At 42.6% G+C, this 17,547-nt stretch overlaps 1 protein-coding gene across 2 annotated transcripts in view; it reads left to right on the top strand.

Annotated features, from left to right (window-relative positions):
* The window catches only part of TET2 (tet methylcytosine dioxygenase 2), a 73,459-nt gene extending 56,766 nt beyond the window's left edge, over positions 1 to 16,693 (top strand). For both annotated transcript variants that reach the window (XM_083459195.1, XM_083459196.1), the window contains exons 6-10: positions 1,750 to 1,900; positions 3,369 to 3,458; positions 4,910 to 5,047; positions 6,142 to 6,502; positions 9,391 to 16,693. In XM_083459195.1, the coding sequence (XP_083315321.1) occupies positions 1,750 to 1,900; positions 3,369 to 3,458; positions 4,910 to 5,047; positions 6,142 to 6,502; positions 9,391 to 10,763 (2,113 nt within the window). In that variant the 3' untranslated portion in view covers positions 10,764 to 16,693. The remainder of the gene's footprint in view (positions 1 to 1,749; positions 1,901 to 3,368; positions 3,459 to 4,909; positions 5,048 to 6,141; positions 6,503 to 9,390) is intronic.
* The last annotated feature ends 854 nt before the right edge of the window (positions 16,694 to 17,547 follow it).

A 17,547-nucleotide genomic window follows, 5' to 3' on the forward strand; every position in this document is an offset into this window, starting at 1 on the left:
ATGACAATATGCATGAGTGGTTGGAGTCTAGTTCCATGTCTACCATGATTCTTTTAATGTTCCTTGCTGCATCAAAGCTCTTGCAACAAATTCTGCCCAGTACACAGAGTACCATATAGGGAGCAAGCTTCATTTGTGGTGCCTAGCTCAAAGAAGTTACCCAGTCTGCATACCTGCCATACATTTAAAACACATTTCCCCCTCTACACAAAAAAGGATATTGGGAAGTTTGTTGGGGTGCTGGGAACTGCAGCTCTGGGAAGGGTAGACTACACTTCCCAGGATTCTTAGTGGGAGGAGAATGTATTTTTAGTGTATTGTGTTTTTGCAGCCCCAGTCATATTATGAAGAAAACTTCCTGTTGGGTGTTCCCCTCCCACTTTTCCTGAGGAACTCATATGGTTTCATGGAAATGTATTCCAATAGACATCATAATAATAATTTATTATTTATACCCCACCCATCTGGCTGGGTTTCCCCAGCCACTCTGGGCGGCTTCCAACATAATATTAAAATACAATAATCTATTAAACATTAAAAGCTTCCCTAAGACATAAATTTTCTTTCCAAATTAGCCCTTACTATGTGTTTATTATACATTTTCAGTGCCCTGAATAGCTACACAGTTTTAGTGAGACAGGTGGGATTATTGTATGGCTCATCTGGCCATGTGCTTTGGTGGCTTTTAACAAGACCCATTACAATACCAACAAAGACAGGACCATAGAAGACCAATAAGAATACCCTATAGCAAGGTACCTCTTTCCAAGGCATGGTAAAAATGGTGTACTGGGTTTGCACGACTGGCCCAGTTGTATTAGAATTTTGTGAATATGTAGGATTGGCTCCAGCATGGCCTTTCCACAAACAGGTGAGGTCCTTCTGTTTGCAGAAGGTTTTTTTGATCTGCAGGTCCTCCTACAGATGGAAAGAGATGGAGGTGATTTGGGGCCATTCTCCTTTCCCTCTGCAGCCCCCAGCAGGCTTGTGCCCATAATGTTCTGGGTGTCTCGCAAAACCACTGGGATAAAATTTGGGAAGTGGAGGTGTTGCAGGAGGAGAGTCAGTAGACATCACCTTACCTCCTTCTATCAGCTGAAGCATTTCATGAGTGTCCCACCACTCATGGGATCTCTGGACCTATTCAATATAATTCAGAGCTAAGGTGCCTTCCTTTGGTTTCCATTTTTTAATAAAGTAATCGTTTACAGTGCAATACTATGTATGAATACACAGAAACAAGTCCCATTGAGTTGAGCGGTACTTCTTCACAGTATGTATGGAATTGCAACCTTAATGTGAACTGCTGGTTTTCAGAAGCTTGTAAGAAAACCACTTTCATACACACACACACACACACACACACACACGTAGAAGGTTGTTGTTTTGCTTCTGTATCAAATATCTATAGATGAAGGTAGAACACAAGGAATTGACTTCACTTACAGCCACTCTTGGTATTACTAAAGGCTTTTCATAGAAGGCGATCAGTTGGCTGCTGTTAGCTCTGGTTGCAACAATATCATGGCCAAGACTTCCTTAAACACATGGACAAAGGGCGGCTCTCCTTTCCTACAAACTTTTATTAAAGGCCTGTTGAAGGGTTCTTCAGGGAGTGCAGAAGTTGGGCTTAGTGCATATAGCTGCAAAAACATTATGATGTGTAAAAAAAATTCCAGGCAGGGCTTCTTTGCAGGTGTCCACACTATGCTTTTAGGTTGCTACAAATGCAGTTCTTTCCTTTCTTAGGCGAACTTGCGCATGCCAAGGCCTGGACCCCGAGAGTTGTGGCGCATCGTTTTCCTTCGGCTGCTCGTGGAGTATGTACTACAATGGGTGCAAGTTTGCCAGAAGCAAGATCCCAAGGAAGTTTAAACTATTGGGGGATGATCCAAGAGAGGTAGGGACTAAATAGGTGGCATGTGTGGCACTCTCTGAAGCATTTCTATTCTAGTTGTGGTAGCTGCTCCCAGACTTTGGAACCCCCACCCTAGAGGTGTTAAGACGGGCTCCCTCGTTCTTGTCCTTCTGCCAGCAGGTGCAGGTGTTCTTGTTGGAACTGACTGCTTTGAATATAAAGGCTGGCGCTTTCTTATTGTAATCCTTTGCATGGTTTTAATAGATTATATAGAGTTTTTTATAATTTTTATTAGGAATTTCAACATAACAAATTATCAAAAACATATCATCTTCATCCTCCCCAATTTTCCCCTCCCCAAGATAAAACCATCCCCCCCCCCAGACTTCCCTCAGCTCCTCTCTCTGGTATTTCAACACGTATTATTCTCTGCATATTATAAAATTGTAAAGATCCTTAAATTATCTATCTATTATGTTAATCCTATCCATGTTTAATTGTTTTTAAATTATTGGTCCCCCCCCCCTATGATTTTAGCTGTTTTTGTTTTTATCAGTAAGCTGCCTTGAGTCTTTGTCAGGGAAAAGGGTTGGGAATGAATGAATGAATGATAAGACTCAATTTTTTAAAATGACTCACAGTGTCAGATGATGGTCTTAAGTTTTGTCAAAGTACAACATTCCGCCCTAGGATGGCATTTATTTCTAAGTGTTTCCATCTACATCTTCTGTCTGATTCAGGAAGGTGAGGAACCTTCCTTTAGGGGGAAGTGGGCGGGGCCTGAATGCAGGTAATGGGTGGACTCAAAGTCAGAAGTGAGCAGGATTCCCTTTCCCTCCCTCCTTCCCCTTCTCATGCACAGAAACACACTTTTCATCTTTTCTCCATTCCCCCTTCATTCATTTTTTAAGCTGCCAAGCCAGCAGTTTCCCTGGTTCATTTGCAAATTCAAAATTCCTCTGTTTTATAACCTTAACTTTCCTCTGTGTTTCCCCAATTTACTAGCATTGAATACAGTGGTGCCTCGCAAGACGAAATTAATTCGTTCCACGAGTTTTTTCGTCTAGCAAATTTTTCGTCTTGCAAAGCACAGTGTCGGAAAAGTTTTGGAAAAGCTTCAAAAATCACCAAAAAACCTCAAAAAAGGCTACCACACCACGTTCTATGAGTTGCTCCTCGAAGTCAAGTCGCAACTGTATTAACGGTGTTAGGAAAAAGGAAACAAACTTGCAAAAAACGCAAGACGTTTTCGTCTTGCGAAGCAAGCCCATAGGGAAATTCGTCTTGCGAAGCAGCTCAAAAACCGCAAAACTCTTTCGTCTAGCGAGTTTTTCGTCTTGCGAGGCATTCGTCTTGCGGGGCACCACTGTATTGTATCTGCAATAACTTTATTGCAATATCTCTGTTCCATCTCCCCTTTTTTTGGCTTGTAATGGATAATTAGGACTACAATGTAAACTTAATACAGTTGAATGTTAACACGCGAAATCTCTCCTTTACTGAAAAACAGGAAGAAAAGCTGGAGTCCAATTTGCAAACTCTCTCGACTCTGATGGCACCCACTTACAAGAAACTGGCACCTGATGCGTATAACAACCAGGTAGGCTAAAAAATGGATGGGGTGCTAGTTATCAACACTAAAACAACCTGATTTATTTTGCAATCACATTAAGTTTCATTATAATAATAAGTCTTTGGCAGAGACCTTGGGAATCTGAAGTTTAAAAAAAGCTTGAAAGACATCTTTAGAGTGCATTTAAACACCACATGCTTCTTATTTTAGAGTAATTAGTTAGAAATAGCTACTACTCCTAAGATCACTGTGTGCTGTGACTAATGCAAATTAGAATTGTTGTAAATGTACTTATGATAATGGAGGAAAGTGGGATAAAAATTACTTCTAATTATGTGAAGCCGAACAATGGATGAAACATGTTAAGGAGTTATTTGGGACCTCTTCTGATCTTGTATTGAAAGTAATGGCCCTCCCTAAAATATTTGAAGGGCCCGAGGCCCCTGCCCCAGAGTTGATGTGCATTGCCATTCAAGTGGAGTGCGTGCACCACATCCCGTGTTCAATTATGTGAGGCAGGGCTTACCTGGGCCCCTCAATATTTTATTCAAGTTGGCACCCCTGCAATGTGGGAACCCAAAGACTGGGGTTCTTTAATGCTGCTGATTCTTTCCTCCTGTATAGTCATACCTCAAGTTGAATGCGCTTCAGGTTGAGCGCATTCGAGTTGCATTCCGGAGCAACCCGGAAGTACCGGAGCGCATTACTTCTGGGTTTTGCCACTTGCCCATGCGCAGACGCTCAAAATGACGTCACACACATGTGCGGTAGTGGCGAAACGCAACCCGCGGATGCGCCGTCGCGTCTTGCATTCCGTTCGGGATGCGAACGGGGAATTCTTCGTCTGTTACTGCAGTGACCGAATAAATCATACTTTCTTGTTTTCTCCTGGCTCCTTGAACCACTGGGAGGGGAGGGAAAGATTCCTCAGGCTTGACATGGCATGTAGAAAGCCCACTAACAAAATTACAGTTTCTTGTAAGCTGCAACAAGCACCTTTTTTAAAAAAAAGTTTAAGCAGGCTTCCTAGCTGCTACAGAAAGCAGTGCCACTGGCATTCTCCAGCTCACCTCACCCAGAATGCATTGCCAAGCCTACCTGCCCAGTAATGAGTTAAGGAGGAGGTCCAAGGGAGCCAGTTTGCCACTTCCATATGCCTGACATCATTGTCTCATTCTGCCTCCACATTGGGCCATCCCTGAGGTCTCATACTTGGTAGTTCATTAGCAGTGCTGACTTCAGGGAGTCTGGTGGTCTTCCGTCACTGTCTTTGCCCTACAAGGTTTTGACTTCAACGCTGTAATGGATATACCCCCAGAGAGGTTACTTGGCCCCTGCACTCCACATGACAAATCAAAATAATCCAGCTAGGTCAAAAAAAATTCAACACAGCTGAGACTATTATTTCCTCTGGGATAATACAGCATTTTTAAATTAGACTGTTTCAGTAATGCGTGTGTGCGCTTGTTTTGTTTCAGATTGAATATGAACACAGAGCACCCGAGTGCCGTCTGGGTTTAAAAGAAGGCCGTCCGTTCTCAGGGGTCACTGCCTGCCTGGATTTCTGTGCTCATGCTCACAGGGACTTGCATAATATGCAGAATGGCAGCACACTGGTAAGTCAGTGATGCATGCAGCCGTACTCATGCAGAACTAATTTCCTCTATTAAGTTCATTATTTTTTCATAATCTGTATTTCTATTAAATTGGCACATGATGGCTGTTGGGGGGGTGGGGATAGGGAGAGAGAACGACGAAATGCTTATATGAAGAGGAATGTGAAGCCCTCCAGACTTTTAATTAAAAGATGATGGAGATTCCCAGGGTTCATTCTTAAAATCCTTGCTCCTAGCCTTGCTTTTATTATACACAGTGAAACAATATAAGACTAGGAAAGCTCAAGAGCTATGTGGTTATAATCAGCTCCTGAATGGGACGTTTAACTTGCAAAAAAGTGCAGAATCTGACATCTTCATTTGAATCCTGAGACTCTTAAAGTTCCCAGCTGGAGGCAGAGGGAAGCACATTCCTTTAAAGCTGAGAAAACCAAAGGACTTTCTCAGAAAGTCGTGTGCTTCAACTCCCAACAGCATGTTTTGGGTATGCCAACTAATCCAGTGTCCCTTCTCTCCCTTTATCACTACGGGTCCTCAGTAAACCTTCTAAAGACAGCCAGGGTGGTGTAATGGTTAGAGTGTTTGACTAAGACCCAAGAGACCAGGGTTCAAATCCCCACTGGGTGACTTTGGGCCGGTCACACATTTTCAGCCTGTCCTACCTCACAGGGTTGTTGTGAGCTTAAAATGAAGAGGGGGAGAACCATGAATGCCATCTTCAGCTCCTTGGAGGAAAGGTGGGATATAAATGTAATAAATAAATCCATCAATAGTTCTCGAGTGGGCGCCGGAATGGCACTAGGTGGGTGTTGCTATGCTTCAGTCATTTGAAGAGGCAGATATGTCACCCTTGACAGGATGTGAGCTCCTCCCCTTTCTTGGACATCACTTTGCTTTCTGACTCACCTGAAGATTGGTCATATTTCACCACTGCTGTTGTGGCCCCCACTCTCTAAGTCTAACCTGCTTCACAGAGCTGTTGAGAGAATGCCACCTTGCCCTTGTTGCCGAAAAGATGGGATAATAAAGCAAATAAGCCCATTAGAAGCACATACCATACGACAGACCTTTGTGTTCTTTCCTTGTTTTAACAGGTCTGTACGCTCACCAGAGAAGACAATCGTGAAATTGGCCAGACGCCCGAAGATGAGCAATTGCATGTGCTCCCTTTGTACAAAATCTCCAACGTGGACGAGTTCGGAAGTGCAGAAGGTCAGGAAGAGAAAAAACGGAACGGCAGCATCCAGGTCCTTAGCTCCTTCCGGAGAAAAGTAAGGATGCTTTCTGAGCCAGTTAAGACTTGCCGGCAAAAAAAGTTGGAAGCTAAGAAAGCAGCCACTGAGAAGCTTGCTGCTATGGATAATGGGTCAAGCAAACACGAGAGAGAGAAGTCAAACGCAGCACGCCAAAAGCAGGCCATCTCAGAAGCATCGGGTCATGCAAAGCAGTTAGCAGGTATGGTTTGTAATGAGTACGCACCATGGTTCATGGTTCTATTTCCTGTGCAGTTTGTATTATTTACACTCAAGATAAGGGTGAGGCAGGTTAGGTGGCAGGCAGTGCATGTGTTCAGCTTTTAGTGTCTTCTATAGTTCAGTGAACAACCTCAAAATATATGTAGACGACGTTTCAGTTATTTCAGGTATTCGTATACTGCCTTTCCTTACACCAAAGTGGTGTTTGATTCAAGCTATAGACCTCAACCCGTAGTTGTTTAAACATACTTGCTTATACCAATTCAGGAAATGTGTTCTTCTCCATCGCCTAATAACGCCTATTTTGACTGGCAGCAGCTTTCCTGAAGCATTCACCTGATGTGCAGATGGAGGCAGCAGATGGGCCACCCAGCAATTCCATTGCCTTTTCCTTGATAAAGCATGTGAAAAGTATGTTAGAAGTAAATAATTCAAGAGGTTATTTAGGGCCAATCTTACTGCGATCTTAAACATATATATATATATTTAAAAATGCATCTAGTGGGAGCTTTGATTCCAGTGTAAGTAGCGTCATTTGAGAGGGGAGCTTTTAAGGTTTATGTTGTCCTTCCCCACCTATTACAGCTACCCTGGGGGAGAATAGCAATAATGCATTTAACATATACATTTTGGCCCTTAGGTTTCTATCCGAATGGGCCTCTTGAATAAGTATGAAGACTGAACAACCTCTTAGTGCGCAGAAATGCCCTTACAGCCTTCAGGGTTCCTATTTTTTTTCTGTGGGCAAACAAGACATAAGCTGCAAAAAGCTGTGTGTATACAATCTGCTAAGGATGTTCTTTCCCTAGCCATGTCAAGCACGGAGAAATACAAACAGTGGGGTTCTTCTTCTTTAACTTTTCCTTGCTTACTTTCTTACTCTCACAAGACAAACAGTACTTAACAACTTGCTAGGCAGAAGGGTTTGGGGTGGTTGTGTTGCACTTACATTGTGGAGGTCACAGACAGTTCATTCCAGAGAAAAGCAAGCAGTGGGGCTTTCTTTCTCTCCTGCAGCCTCCTTGAGTCTTTGAAAACCACCTCTGAGAACTGGGAGGTGGAGGGCCCAAGCACTACCTGCAGGCTTTATATAAGCATCCTGTTGGCCATTGTGGGAACAGGATGTTGGCATAGATCAGGGGCAGGCAACCTAAGGCCCGTGGGCCAGATGCAGCCCAATCGCCTTCTCAATCCTGCCTGCAGACGGTCCAGGAATCAGCTTGTTTTTACATGAGTAGAATGTGTCCTTTTAATTAAAATGCATCTCTGGGTTATTTGTGGGGCCTGCCTGGTGTTTTTACATGCGTAGAATGTGTGCTTTTATTTAAAATGCATCTCTGGGTTATTTGTGGGACATAGGAATTTGTTCATCCCCCCCCCCCAATATAGTCATGGTCTGAGAGATGGTGGACCGGCCCACAGCTGAAAAAGGTTGCTGACCCCTGGGATAGATGGTGTGACCTGGCAAGGGGTGATCTTATGATACGTTCTTAGGGCTGTGCTGGGAAGAGGCAGCATCCCTGCTTTCTCTTCAATAGATGGAAAAGGCACAGAAAGGGGCAGCCAAAATTATCAAGGGTCTGGAACACCTATGAGAAAAGGTTGCTCATTTGGGGGAAGTTTGGGCTTAGAAAGAAAGCAAGGAAAGAAAGTCAAGATTATAAGTGGTGTGGAGAGAATGACTAGGGAGATCTTCTTCCACTCTCATAATGCTAGAATCCAGAGGCTGAATGTTGGGATCTTCAAAACAAACAAAAGAATGTACTTATTCACATAGCACAATGGTTCCCAATTGGTGGTCCACAGACCCCAGGGGGTCCACAGAACCCACTTAGGGGGTCAATGGCACCATTCACATATCAAAAACTGCCATAGATATCTCAAAATATCTTTGAATATCTGAAAAGTAGGAGGTCCACGGCTTGGCTTTTGAAAAATAAGGGGTCCACACTACTTAGTTAATTGGGAACCACTGGCATAGCATATGGCTTGAGTTATGGAATTAACGACTGTAAGATTTGGTGATTGCAATCACCAGTAGGTTTAAAAGGGAATTGGGCTGTGTACACACTGCTCTACTGCTCTTTATAACCAGTGTGCTCTCATTGCTGATTTGGGAAGCGGTATGTGCATGACATTAGCCATAATCCATAGCTATCCTGCTGTTTGTTATGAAATTCTGCATATTCATGCATTCTCTCTAAATCAGCTTCGATCATAATTGAGAAAAGGGTGTTCAGTAGGGTCATCTTTTTCTCCCCTCCCCCTTTTCTTCCCCAACTTTATACTGCATATAACACCAATGTCTCACAACAAATATAATTGAAATGTAGAAAACACAACCTGAAAAAAGAGACAATGCACACACTTTTGTAAACGAAGAAAATCTTTAATGAAAATTGTTTTTTTAGAAAGAGAGAGAGAGAGCAGCCTAGCTGGCAATGCGTGCACAGCCTTAGATACACTGATAAGGCTATCAGTTGCTCCTGGTCACGATGGTGAAATGTTATCTCCAGTATCCAAGACAGCATGCGCCTCTTGAATAACAGTCACCGAAGAGCACAAGTAGGAGAATACTATTGTCTCCTTATTCTGCTTGTGGGATTTCCACGGGCATCTCATTGGCCACCATGAGAACAAAATATTGGAGCAGATGGGCCTTTGGACTGACCCGTGGTGGTATTATTTATGTTCTTAATAGTAGGGGAGAACTCTCCTGTGCTGAGCTGCACCAACATCTTTGAGGGGTTGGAGTAGCAGTGCCTCTCCTAATACACAAGAAGCCAGAAAATGATTCCTGTACCTGTGATAATTGGTGTTCTTACCTCTTAAAGCTATGTCTTCCTCTCTCTCTCTCCCCTTCCACAGATCTGTTACGTCTTTCAGGACCAGCCATGTCACAGCAGAAGCTCTACCAACATCCACATCATGCCCTCCCTACTAAACCTCAGTCAAACCACATCAACTCATACACTGCTTCAGGTCCCACAAACCTCTACATGGGTTTGCCAAATCCAGCCAACCCATATCCAAACTCTTCACATGCCTCAGATCCTTATGGTGGGTCCAGCCCCATGAATATCTACCCAACGTCTTCGCAACCTGCAGGAGCCTATTTGAATTCTCCTGGTCTCGTGAATCCCTATTCTGTACACTTGGGTCAAAATAACCAATATCCCCATTATCAATGCAACGGAAACTTGCCTCTGGAGAACTGTTCCTCCTACTACAACTCCTATTCGTCTCAGCCTCAGCATATGGACTTGTTTAGGTATCAGAGCCAAGACTCTCTATCTAAGCTAAGTCTACCTCCAATTCATACATTATATCAGCATAGGTTTGGAAACAACCAGAACTATGGGCCCAGGTACTTGAACTATGGAAACCAAAATGTGCAGGTAGATGCGCTCAACAGTTGCACAATTAGACCAAATATTCAGCATGCAGGTTCCTTCCCTCCTTACCCCACACATGAGGCTGATGGTCCTTTTATGGACATCGCCTCTAGACTGAAATCAAATCTAAATAATCCAAGTGTGGACTACATGAATAAAAATGGTGACCATCTCTACCCCCCTCCGCACTTAACACATGACTACCACCCTGCCGCAGGCATGTTCAGTGGCCCTGCTCATCCACTCCACCTCCAGAACAAGAATAACCAAAATGGGTTGTCAAACATGCTTCCAGGTCTTAACCACAATCAGACTGCTTCCCAAGAAGGCGCAAATAAAACTGAGGTGCTCCCACCAGAAGATCCCGATGACGTCTGGTCAGACAATGAGCAGAGCTTTCTGGATCCAGATATAGGTGGCGTGGCGGTCGCCCCCTCGCACGGGTCAATTCTCATAGAGTGCGCGAAACGTGAGCTCCACGCGACGACCCCGCTGAAGAACCCTAACAGGAACCACCCCACAAGGATATCGCTCGTCTTCTACCAGCATAAAAGCATGAACGAGCCAAAGCATGGCCTAGCTTTGTGGGAGGCAAAGATGGCGGAGAAGGCGAGGGAGAAAGAGGAGGACTGCGAAAAGTACGGTCCGGATTATGTGCCTCAGAAAGTGCATGGCAAAAAAGTGAAGCGGGAGCCGGCTGAACTGAATGAGAATTTGGAGCCAACCTACATGCGTTTCATCAGGTCTCTTGCACAAAGGACTATGTCTCTCACCACAAACTCCACGGTTACCACATCTCCATATGCCTTTACACGGGTTACAGGGCCTTACAACAGATATATATAAACATCAGAGCTTCGTTCATTACCTCATCTGTTTTTTGTTTGTTTTTTATGTTGGTAGGTAGTCGTTCTTTTTAGGCTGGAGACAAGGGAAAAGGGCAAGAGACAGTATTTTTTTTCCCCCTTTTCTTTTTAGCTTGTCAATGGGAAAACCTCCTTGTACCAGCAAAAGAGGTAACATTGCCACCACATTCATTTGGTAACTGGTCACAGGTAACACGTTAACAACTAAAAACCAAAGCACCCTATGCAAATTTAACGTTGAAATACTGGCTTGACTACTTACTGGAAGACAGAGAATCTGTATGCATAACCTTTAAAATTTTTACATCTGTGACCATTTAAATGAAAGCAAGTTAATTGCTTTTTAAAGTAAAAATACTGTAGTATTTCAGTAGCAAAAATTTTAAATTACCAACTGGTGCTGAATCTATGATGTGCTGAAATACTGGAAATGCAGCTTTTTAACATGCAGGGGTTTGTTTGTTGCTGTAATCTTAATCTTGACTTGATTTTTATTAATCAGGATAACGACATATATTACATAAAGAATACGAAGCAAAACACTGAATTTGTTTGGCTATTCTAAAACATGGTGCTATGTATAAGAATGGTGTCTAATGCAGCAGCTGAACAGTTTTAATGCCTTTTATAACCATGAAAACGTTAAAAAGTATGCTGTGCTCTCCTTAAAACGGCAAACAGGAGCTTTTTTATTTTTGTGTTTGTATCCAAATTGTATTTGTTTGTAATCTGGTGCTTAAAAGAAAATAACACCCAGTTTTTAAAATGTGGGAATTGTGGTCAGGCAGGTCCAAGATCCAGCAAAGCTTATATGTGAGCAGTAGTGTGACTTTGTGTGAAGCTCTCTGGAGCTTTTCGTTATAGTTGGTTGCATGGGCAAAGAAGCCAAAGCAACATTTTAAACTGAAACTTCCATTGCTGAAAAGGCAGACTGCTGTTCAAAGACAGCATCCAGACAGCAGCCTCTTTGGGACATAACACTAAGACATTGTTTACTGTACATGAATGAGCAGAATCAAGCCTTGGGTTTGCATGCTCTTCTCCACGGGTGTAGCCAGTGGGGCCCCTGCCCACCCCACCCCCCAAATCAAGTACAGTAGTACCTTGGTTGTCAAACTTAATCTGTTCTGGGAGTCCCTTTGACTCCCAGAATGGTTCAGAAACCAAGCCGTGGCTTCCGATCAGCTGAAGGAGCTTCCTGCACTCAACCGGAAGCTGTGGAAGCCCTTCGGACATTTGGCTTCCAAAAAACGTTCACAAACTGCAACACTCGCTTCCGGGTTTGCGGCGTTTGGGAGCCAAAATGTCTGAGTACCAAGGCGTTTGACAACCAAGGTATGACTGTAAATAATACTTAACTCAAAGTAGAAAGAATCAGAATATTTGAAATTGAAATGCTCACTGAGGTGCCACTATCTCCCTCCCTAGCGAGCGTTTCCCTAGAAAAAGTCATTGTGAGCAATTCACTAAGGCTAGGTTAGATGCTATATGGGTAGGGTTATGTTATCAATGCACTACCACAGCACTGGAACATGCCATGTTGCTTCCTCAGACACCATGAGAATAGGATGCTGAAAAATATGGCCCATTGGCTTGATTTGACAGGCTCTTCTTATGTTTCTGTGTTCTTAGTTCTTACTTTTAATTCCTAGCCCATCCCTTCCTCTGGCTTGCTATATTTCTGCTGGAAATATTGGGTTTTAAAACTATTTTCTTGGTGGCTCTATGCTTCAGCAAGGAGCCTTACAATCTATTGTGCAGAGACAGAATAGCATACTGCTGACTAAAGTAAATTGAGTGATAAAGGCAAAAATCAAGGGTTTGGGTCATCTAGAAAGACCCCTCAGCCCGAAAGCCCTTAGGCTGCATGCCCATATAAGCTCTGTTGGATCTCATTTGAATGCATCCATCAAGTCAAGGCCTGATTAAGGAGAAAAAATAATAGAAATGTGTGGGGTTGTTTTGTTTTATTTAATGGTGCTTGAAAAGTACTTTGTCTGCCTGAAGCATTGGCAAACAACACTGGGGTACTAAAACATGTTAGAAGCTTATTTTATCTTTGGGGCAAATCCATGTAAAAGAGCCCCGATACTATGCTTTTTCAAAACTAAAAATGGGAGGGGCAATTTCAGTCTCGAGAAGTAGCAGAGGAGAGTGGTTATCCCTTTCCCTGCAGCATCCGTTTCCTCTCCCCCACCCCACTAAAAATAGGGGGTTGAGACTATGTAGATAAGCCTCTTACTTAAACATCTACTGGTGTACAAGAGGAACATCCGCTTTTAAAGGCAGAATCATGCTTGGGTTGAATGGATGCAAGGCATTGCCTTTACAACACACTCTGCCCCCCCCCCCCAATCTTCCAATTCCTTGGTGCTCATCTTCCACAGCTGTACTGTGAACATGTTTTTCTTTACCATTACGATGACGCGTGTTGTCCCTCAAACCGTATATACATTTTGTTTTTGTTTAATATTAGCTTCAGATAATTAACAGCATGGGTTAGACTTGATAATTGTGTAGTTTAGTCTACTTTTTTCCTTTTAAGGATCCATAAAAGTTCTCCAAATAGCTGGGCAGACTGAGGTGTTCAATGGATTATTTATGTTACAGTATACGTCACACTGCTCAGTGTAAGGTGCCCATCTTCGCTAGTAAGGTTTGAGTAGAATCAAGACACGAGATACAGGGTTATTCTGTGCGATTCTGTCGGTGGGGGGGAAAAGGATAACAGAACAGGCAGCTGGCTTGCTGTGGCGGGTTTTTAAACTGGTGATTTGTATTAAACAAAATGCAAGCAAAAGAGATGTATAGTAAGTAACTTAACTTGTAAACAATTTTTTTTAATGCTTTAGTATTTTAATACTGTACAAATATATAAATATAAATCTATTATATATCTAGATATATATATATATATACATAGATATATATATATATATGGGTTTGGAGCTGAATTCACATCACGGTGCTACTCAGCCTGCTATTAAAATATAATGTGATCTAAAAATACATTAAAATGTTTGAATGATGTTCCTACTTGTCATATACCTCAACACTAGTTGGCAATAGGATGTTAAATTGGGAGCGGAAGCTTATAACGTTGTTATATCACCTTCCCCTCCCTCTCTTCCCCCCTGATTCTTTGAAAAATAAGATATTTTTTCTCTCTCACTCGCTACTTGATATTATAGCAAGTATAACTTGAACTTCAACTTTTTAATGTTTTTGTTCTAAAAATTCAGGGATATATCAGCTCATGATCTCCTTTGTAAGCCAACATATCATCCAAGTGTGTGAGAGAGTAGGGGTGAGAGTGAGTGTGTGAGAGAGGGTCTGTGCAAGAGAGAGAATGTTGTGCGAGGGTGTGTGAATGTGTTGTGAATGTTGATCAAAATATTATCCTTGAGGGTTTTTATTTTATTCTATTCTATTCTATTGTTTGAGGATTCAATCTTTATCTTTCTCTAATACTTGTAAATGTACTGATGGCGATTAAAGCTATATTTTGTGTAAATTCATCCGCTCCTTTATACAGTGATGAGAGTGCTTTAACGTTTTAAACTCTGTTTTCTTCTGGGAGGGGTTGTACGGCCCAGTCACAAAATGGAAAGTAGAATGCACTGAGCGGTCAAAAGGGAAACTGTAAAGCAGGGGAAGGGGGGAACTTGGTTCCCCACCTGTCGCAGGACTACAACTCCCATGTGGGCTAGGGAAGATAGGAGCTGGCCACAGACTCCTCATTCCTGTTGTGAAGTCAAGGATTTGGCAACTGACCATTTGCTAGAGGGTTGTGTGTTTCCAAGGAGATTAAAAGTTAATTGGCGGGAGCAGGAGCTGCGAGTAGGGAGATTAGACAATTTTATGAAGAATAAGCGGCTACTTCTAGTCAAGGTGACTCTATGCTGCCTCCAGGCAGAAAGGGCTTTTGCAGTCATGTCCTGTTTTTAGGATTCCCAGAGGCATCCGATTGGCTAATGTTGGTCTGATCAAGCAACGTTCTTCTCAGGACGTCTTGCTTTTAAAAATGCAGACCTAATGCCTCAATGTTTGGCTGGGGAATATATTATGAGGCAAAGACTCTGACCCATGAAACGAGTTGCTGCTTCACTCTATACATTGAATTGTCCCACCGATAGCACTGTGTGTAATTGGGCAACGTAAATATTGACCATTACAGGACCAGTGCCTGAATTTGGCCTTTTAAAAGCGGCATTATAATCACCGTTGGATGTTGGAGAACTGCAGTTAGAGACATCCACTCCTCATTCTACTGACAACACCACACTGTAAATACAAGTCCTTTGAATATTTTACTTGGAAACAAATCTTTAACCTTTGTAACTTTAATTAATGAGCATCCTTGCAATCACCCAAAGCTGGGTGAATCTCTGAGACCTCAGTACAAGCCAAGGCTGCTCTGCTTTGCTGCATGTTGAGAAAAACCTCGTCAGTGACGATTCTCAACATTGCATTGAACCCAAACCAAACAGCCTCTGCTTGTGTGGAGCTCCACATGGGAGCTGTTGATTCCACTTAATCAAACCATCTTCCAGTAATATCATGTTTTTCCATTTACCATTTCTTTGCTGACTTAAGGCGAGGTTTTAGGTTGGATTCCAAAGAACAGTGTCGGATTTATGTATAAGCTAAACAAGCTATAGCTTAGGGCCCCACTCTCTTGGGGGCCCCCAAAAAATGTAAAAGAAAAAAACTGGATGTACATTTCCAAAATATAAGGTAAAAAAAAATAAAAAATAAAACCTACATACAGCAACAGTGTTTTGTGTTGTGTAGGCTCCTATGATGTACGTAATGGGCCCCACCTGCTAGCCTGCTCCCTGGTTTGCTCATTTCTATATCAATTACTTTGATAAAATACATATTTTGTCATGTGCAAATGGCTTTAGATAACTATTGGGTCCATAAATTACCATATATCAACACAAAAAACAGCGACAATTTGTTATTGACAAAGGACAGCTGGACATATAAAGGGCCCCATTACCTTCAATAGCTTAGGGCCTCATCAAACCTAAATCCGGCCCTGCCAAAGAACCATGAGCAACATGCACATTTTGGGTAGAGCTATTCTGCACATGTTTATGCAGGAGAGTTCAACACTGCGCCATGCTCAGTTCTAGAGCAGCTAGGGTGCTGCTAATTCTGCAAGATGTTGCAGGAACATTGCTCAGTTCCCTTTTTCTCTTGTGGTACTTCAGACACAAAGTGTCAGGCAACCCTTCTGTGAGTGGAAGACCCCATCCACATGCCGAAGGGGGGGCTTGTATCCAAACCCCGTCATTTGCCAAATTGCTTGCAGGCAGAAGAAAACTTAGTTTGGGAATTTGGGAAGGGGGAGTGGGGCTGGGAGGAGAAATATGTATTGTAAATAAAAGTTGTAATTTTGATGTACAGAACCCTGCCTCAGTGAACTGGGGGGGAGGGGGGAGCAGACATAACATTGCTTGTATAGGATTATCAGGTTGACTATAGCCATACTTGAAGATACTTCTGAGTGGTGTCAACTTTACTTGAATGATTTGTTCCCTTCATCTTGATTGACGCACAGTGGCGTTAAAAGTTCACTTTTAAAGCTAGTGGTTAACTTTTGTGTAGGAAACTTTAACAGTTTGACACTAAGATAATGACCTTTTTTTAAAAAAAAAAAACGTGCATTTTCTAAGCTTATGTTCTACTGTTTGAGTTGTTTTTGTTTTTATTTTTAAAGAAACTTTCCCTCATTTTTCAAAGGGGCTTTTTTTTTGTTCATTAAAATCTGAGAATGGTTATAAATACTGTAAGTATTGTAATGTAATGAATGCAGGTTATTTGAAAAGCTGTTTTATTATATCATTCCTGATAATGCTGAAATGTGGGTGTTTTTAATAAAATTTATATTTATTTAATGCACTCTGTGCTTGTCTTGTGGAATCATGTGTTGTTCGCAGAATCATAGAGTTGGAAGAGACCACGAGGGTCATCTATTCCAACCCCCTGCAATGCAGGAATCTTTCGCCCAATGGAGGACTTGAACCCACAATCCTGAGATTAAGAGTCTCATGCTCTGCTGACTGAGTTGTCCACCTATAGGAGGAGCTTTTTCAGCCCGGGGGGCCACTTTCCCTTCCAAGTAACCTCCTGGGGGCCACTGGCCTATGATTGGTGAGATCAAAGCCAAAAGTGGGCAAAGCCAGAAATTTGTCCATTAGGCTAGTTTCTACACATGCTCTCGCACCCATCTTCATTATCAGAGTTGAAGGGGCTGGTGAGGAATCAGCCTTGGGAAAGAGGTTGTGGCTGGGGAGAACCCTGAGAGTCAATAACCACATTTGGCCTCCAGGCCTGAGAGTCCCTATCTCTAAGCTAGTGATCCAAGAACTTAAGACTATTGGCTCAGGCGCCTAAAGAGCAAAAAGGGTTGTACAATCACAGTCGTATCTTGGTTCTCAAACGTAATCTGTTCCAGAAGTCCGTTCGACTTCTGAAACGTTCGAAAACCAAGGCGCAGCTTTGATTGGCTGCAGGAGCTTCCTGCACTCAATCGGAAGCTGCGTCAGACGTTCAGCTTCCAAAAAATGTTCAGAAAACAGAACACTTACCATATTGACCTGAATATAAGCCTCACTTTTTTCCCCAAATCCTGACTGTGAAAAGTTAAAAGTGCTGCCTAAATTAGCAACCTTACAAAAAATGGCTTTTACGATGTCGCTGTTGAAACAGACATATGGTAAAACGGAACGGGTGTGAGTGCCTGTGGAATTTTA

Source organism: Podarcis liolepis (assembly GCF_965112155.1).
Source record: "Podarcis liolepis genome assembly, chromosome: 9".
Taxonomy (NCBI): Eukaryota; Metazoa; Chordata; class Lepidosauria; order Squamata; family Lacertidae; genus Podarcis; species Podarcis liolepis.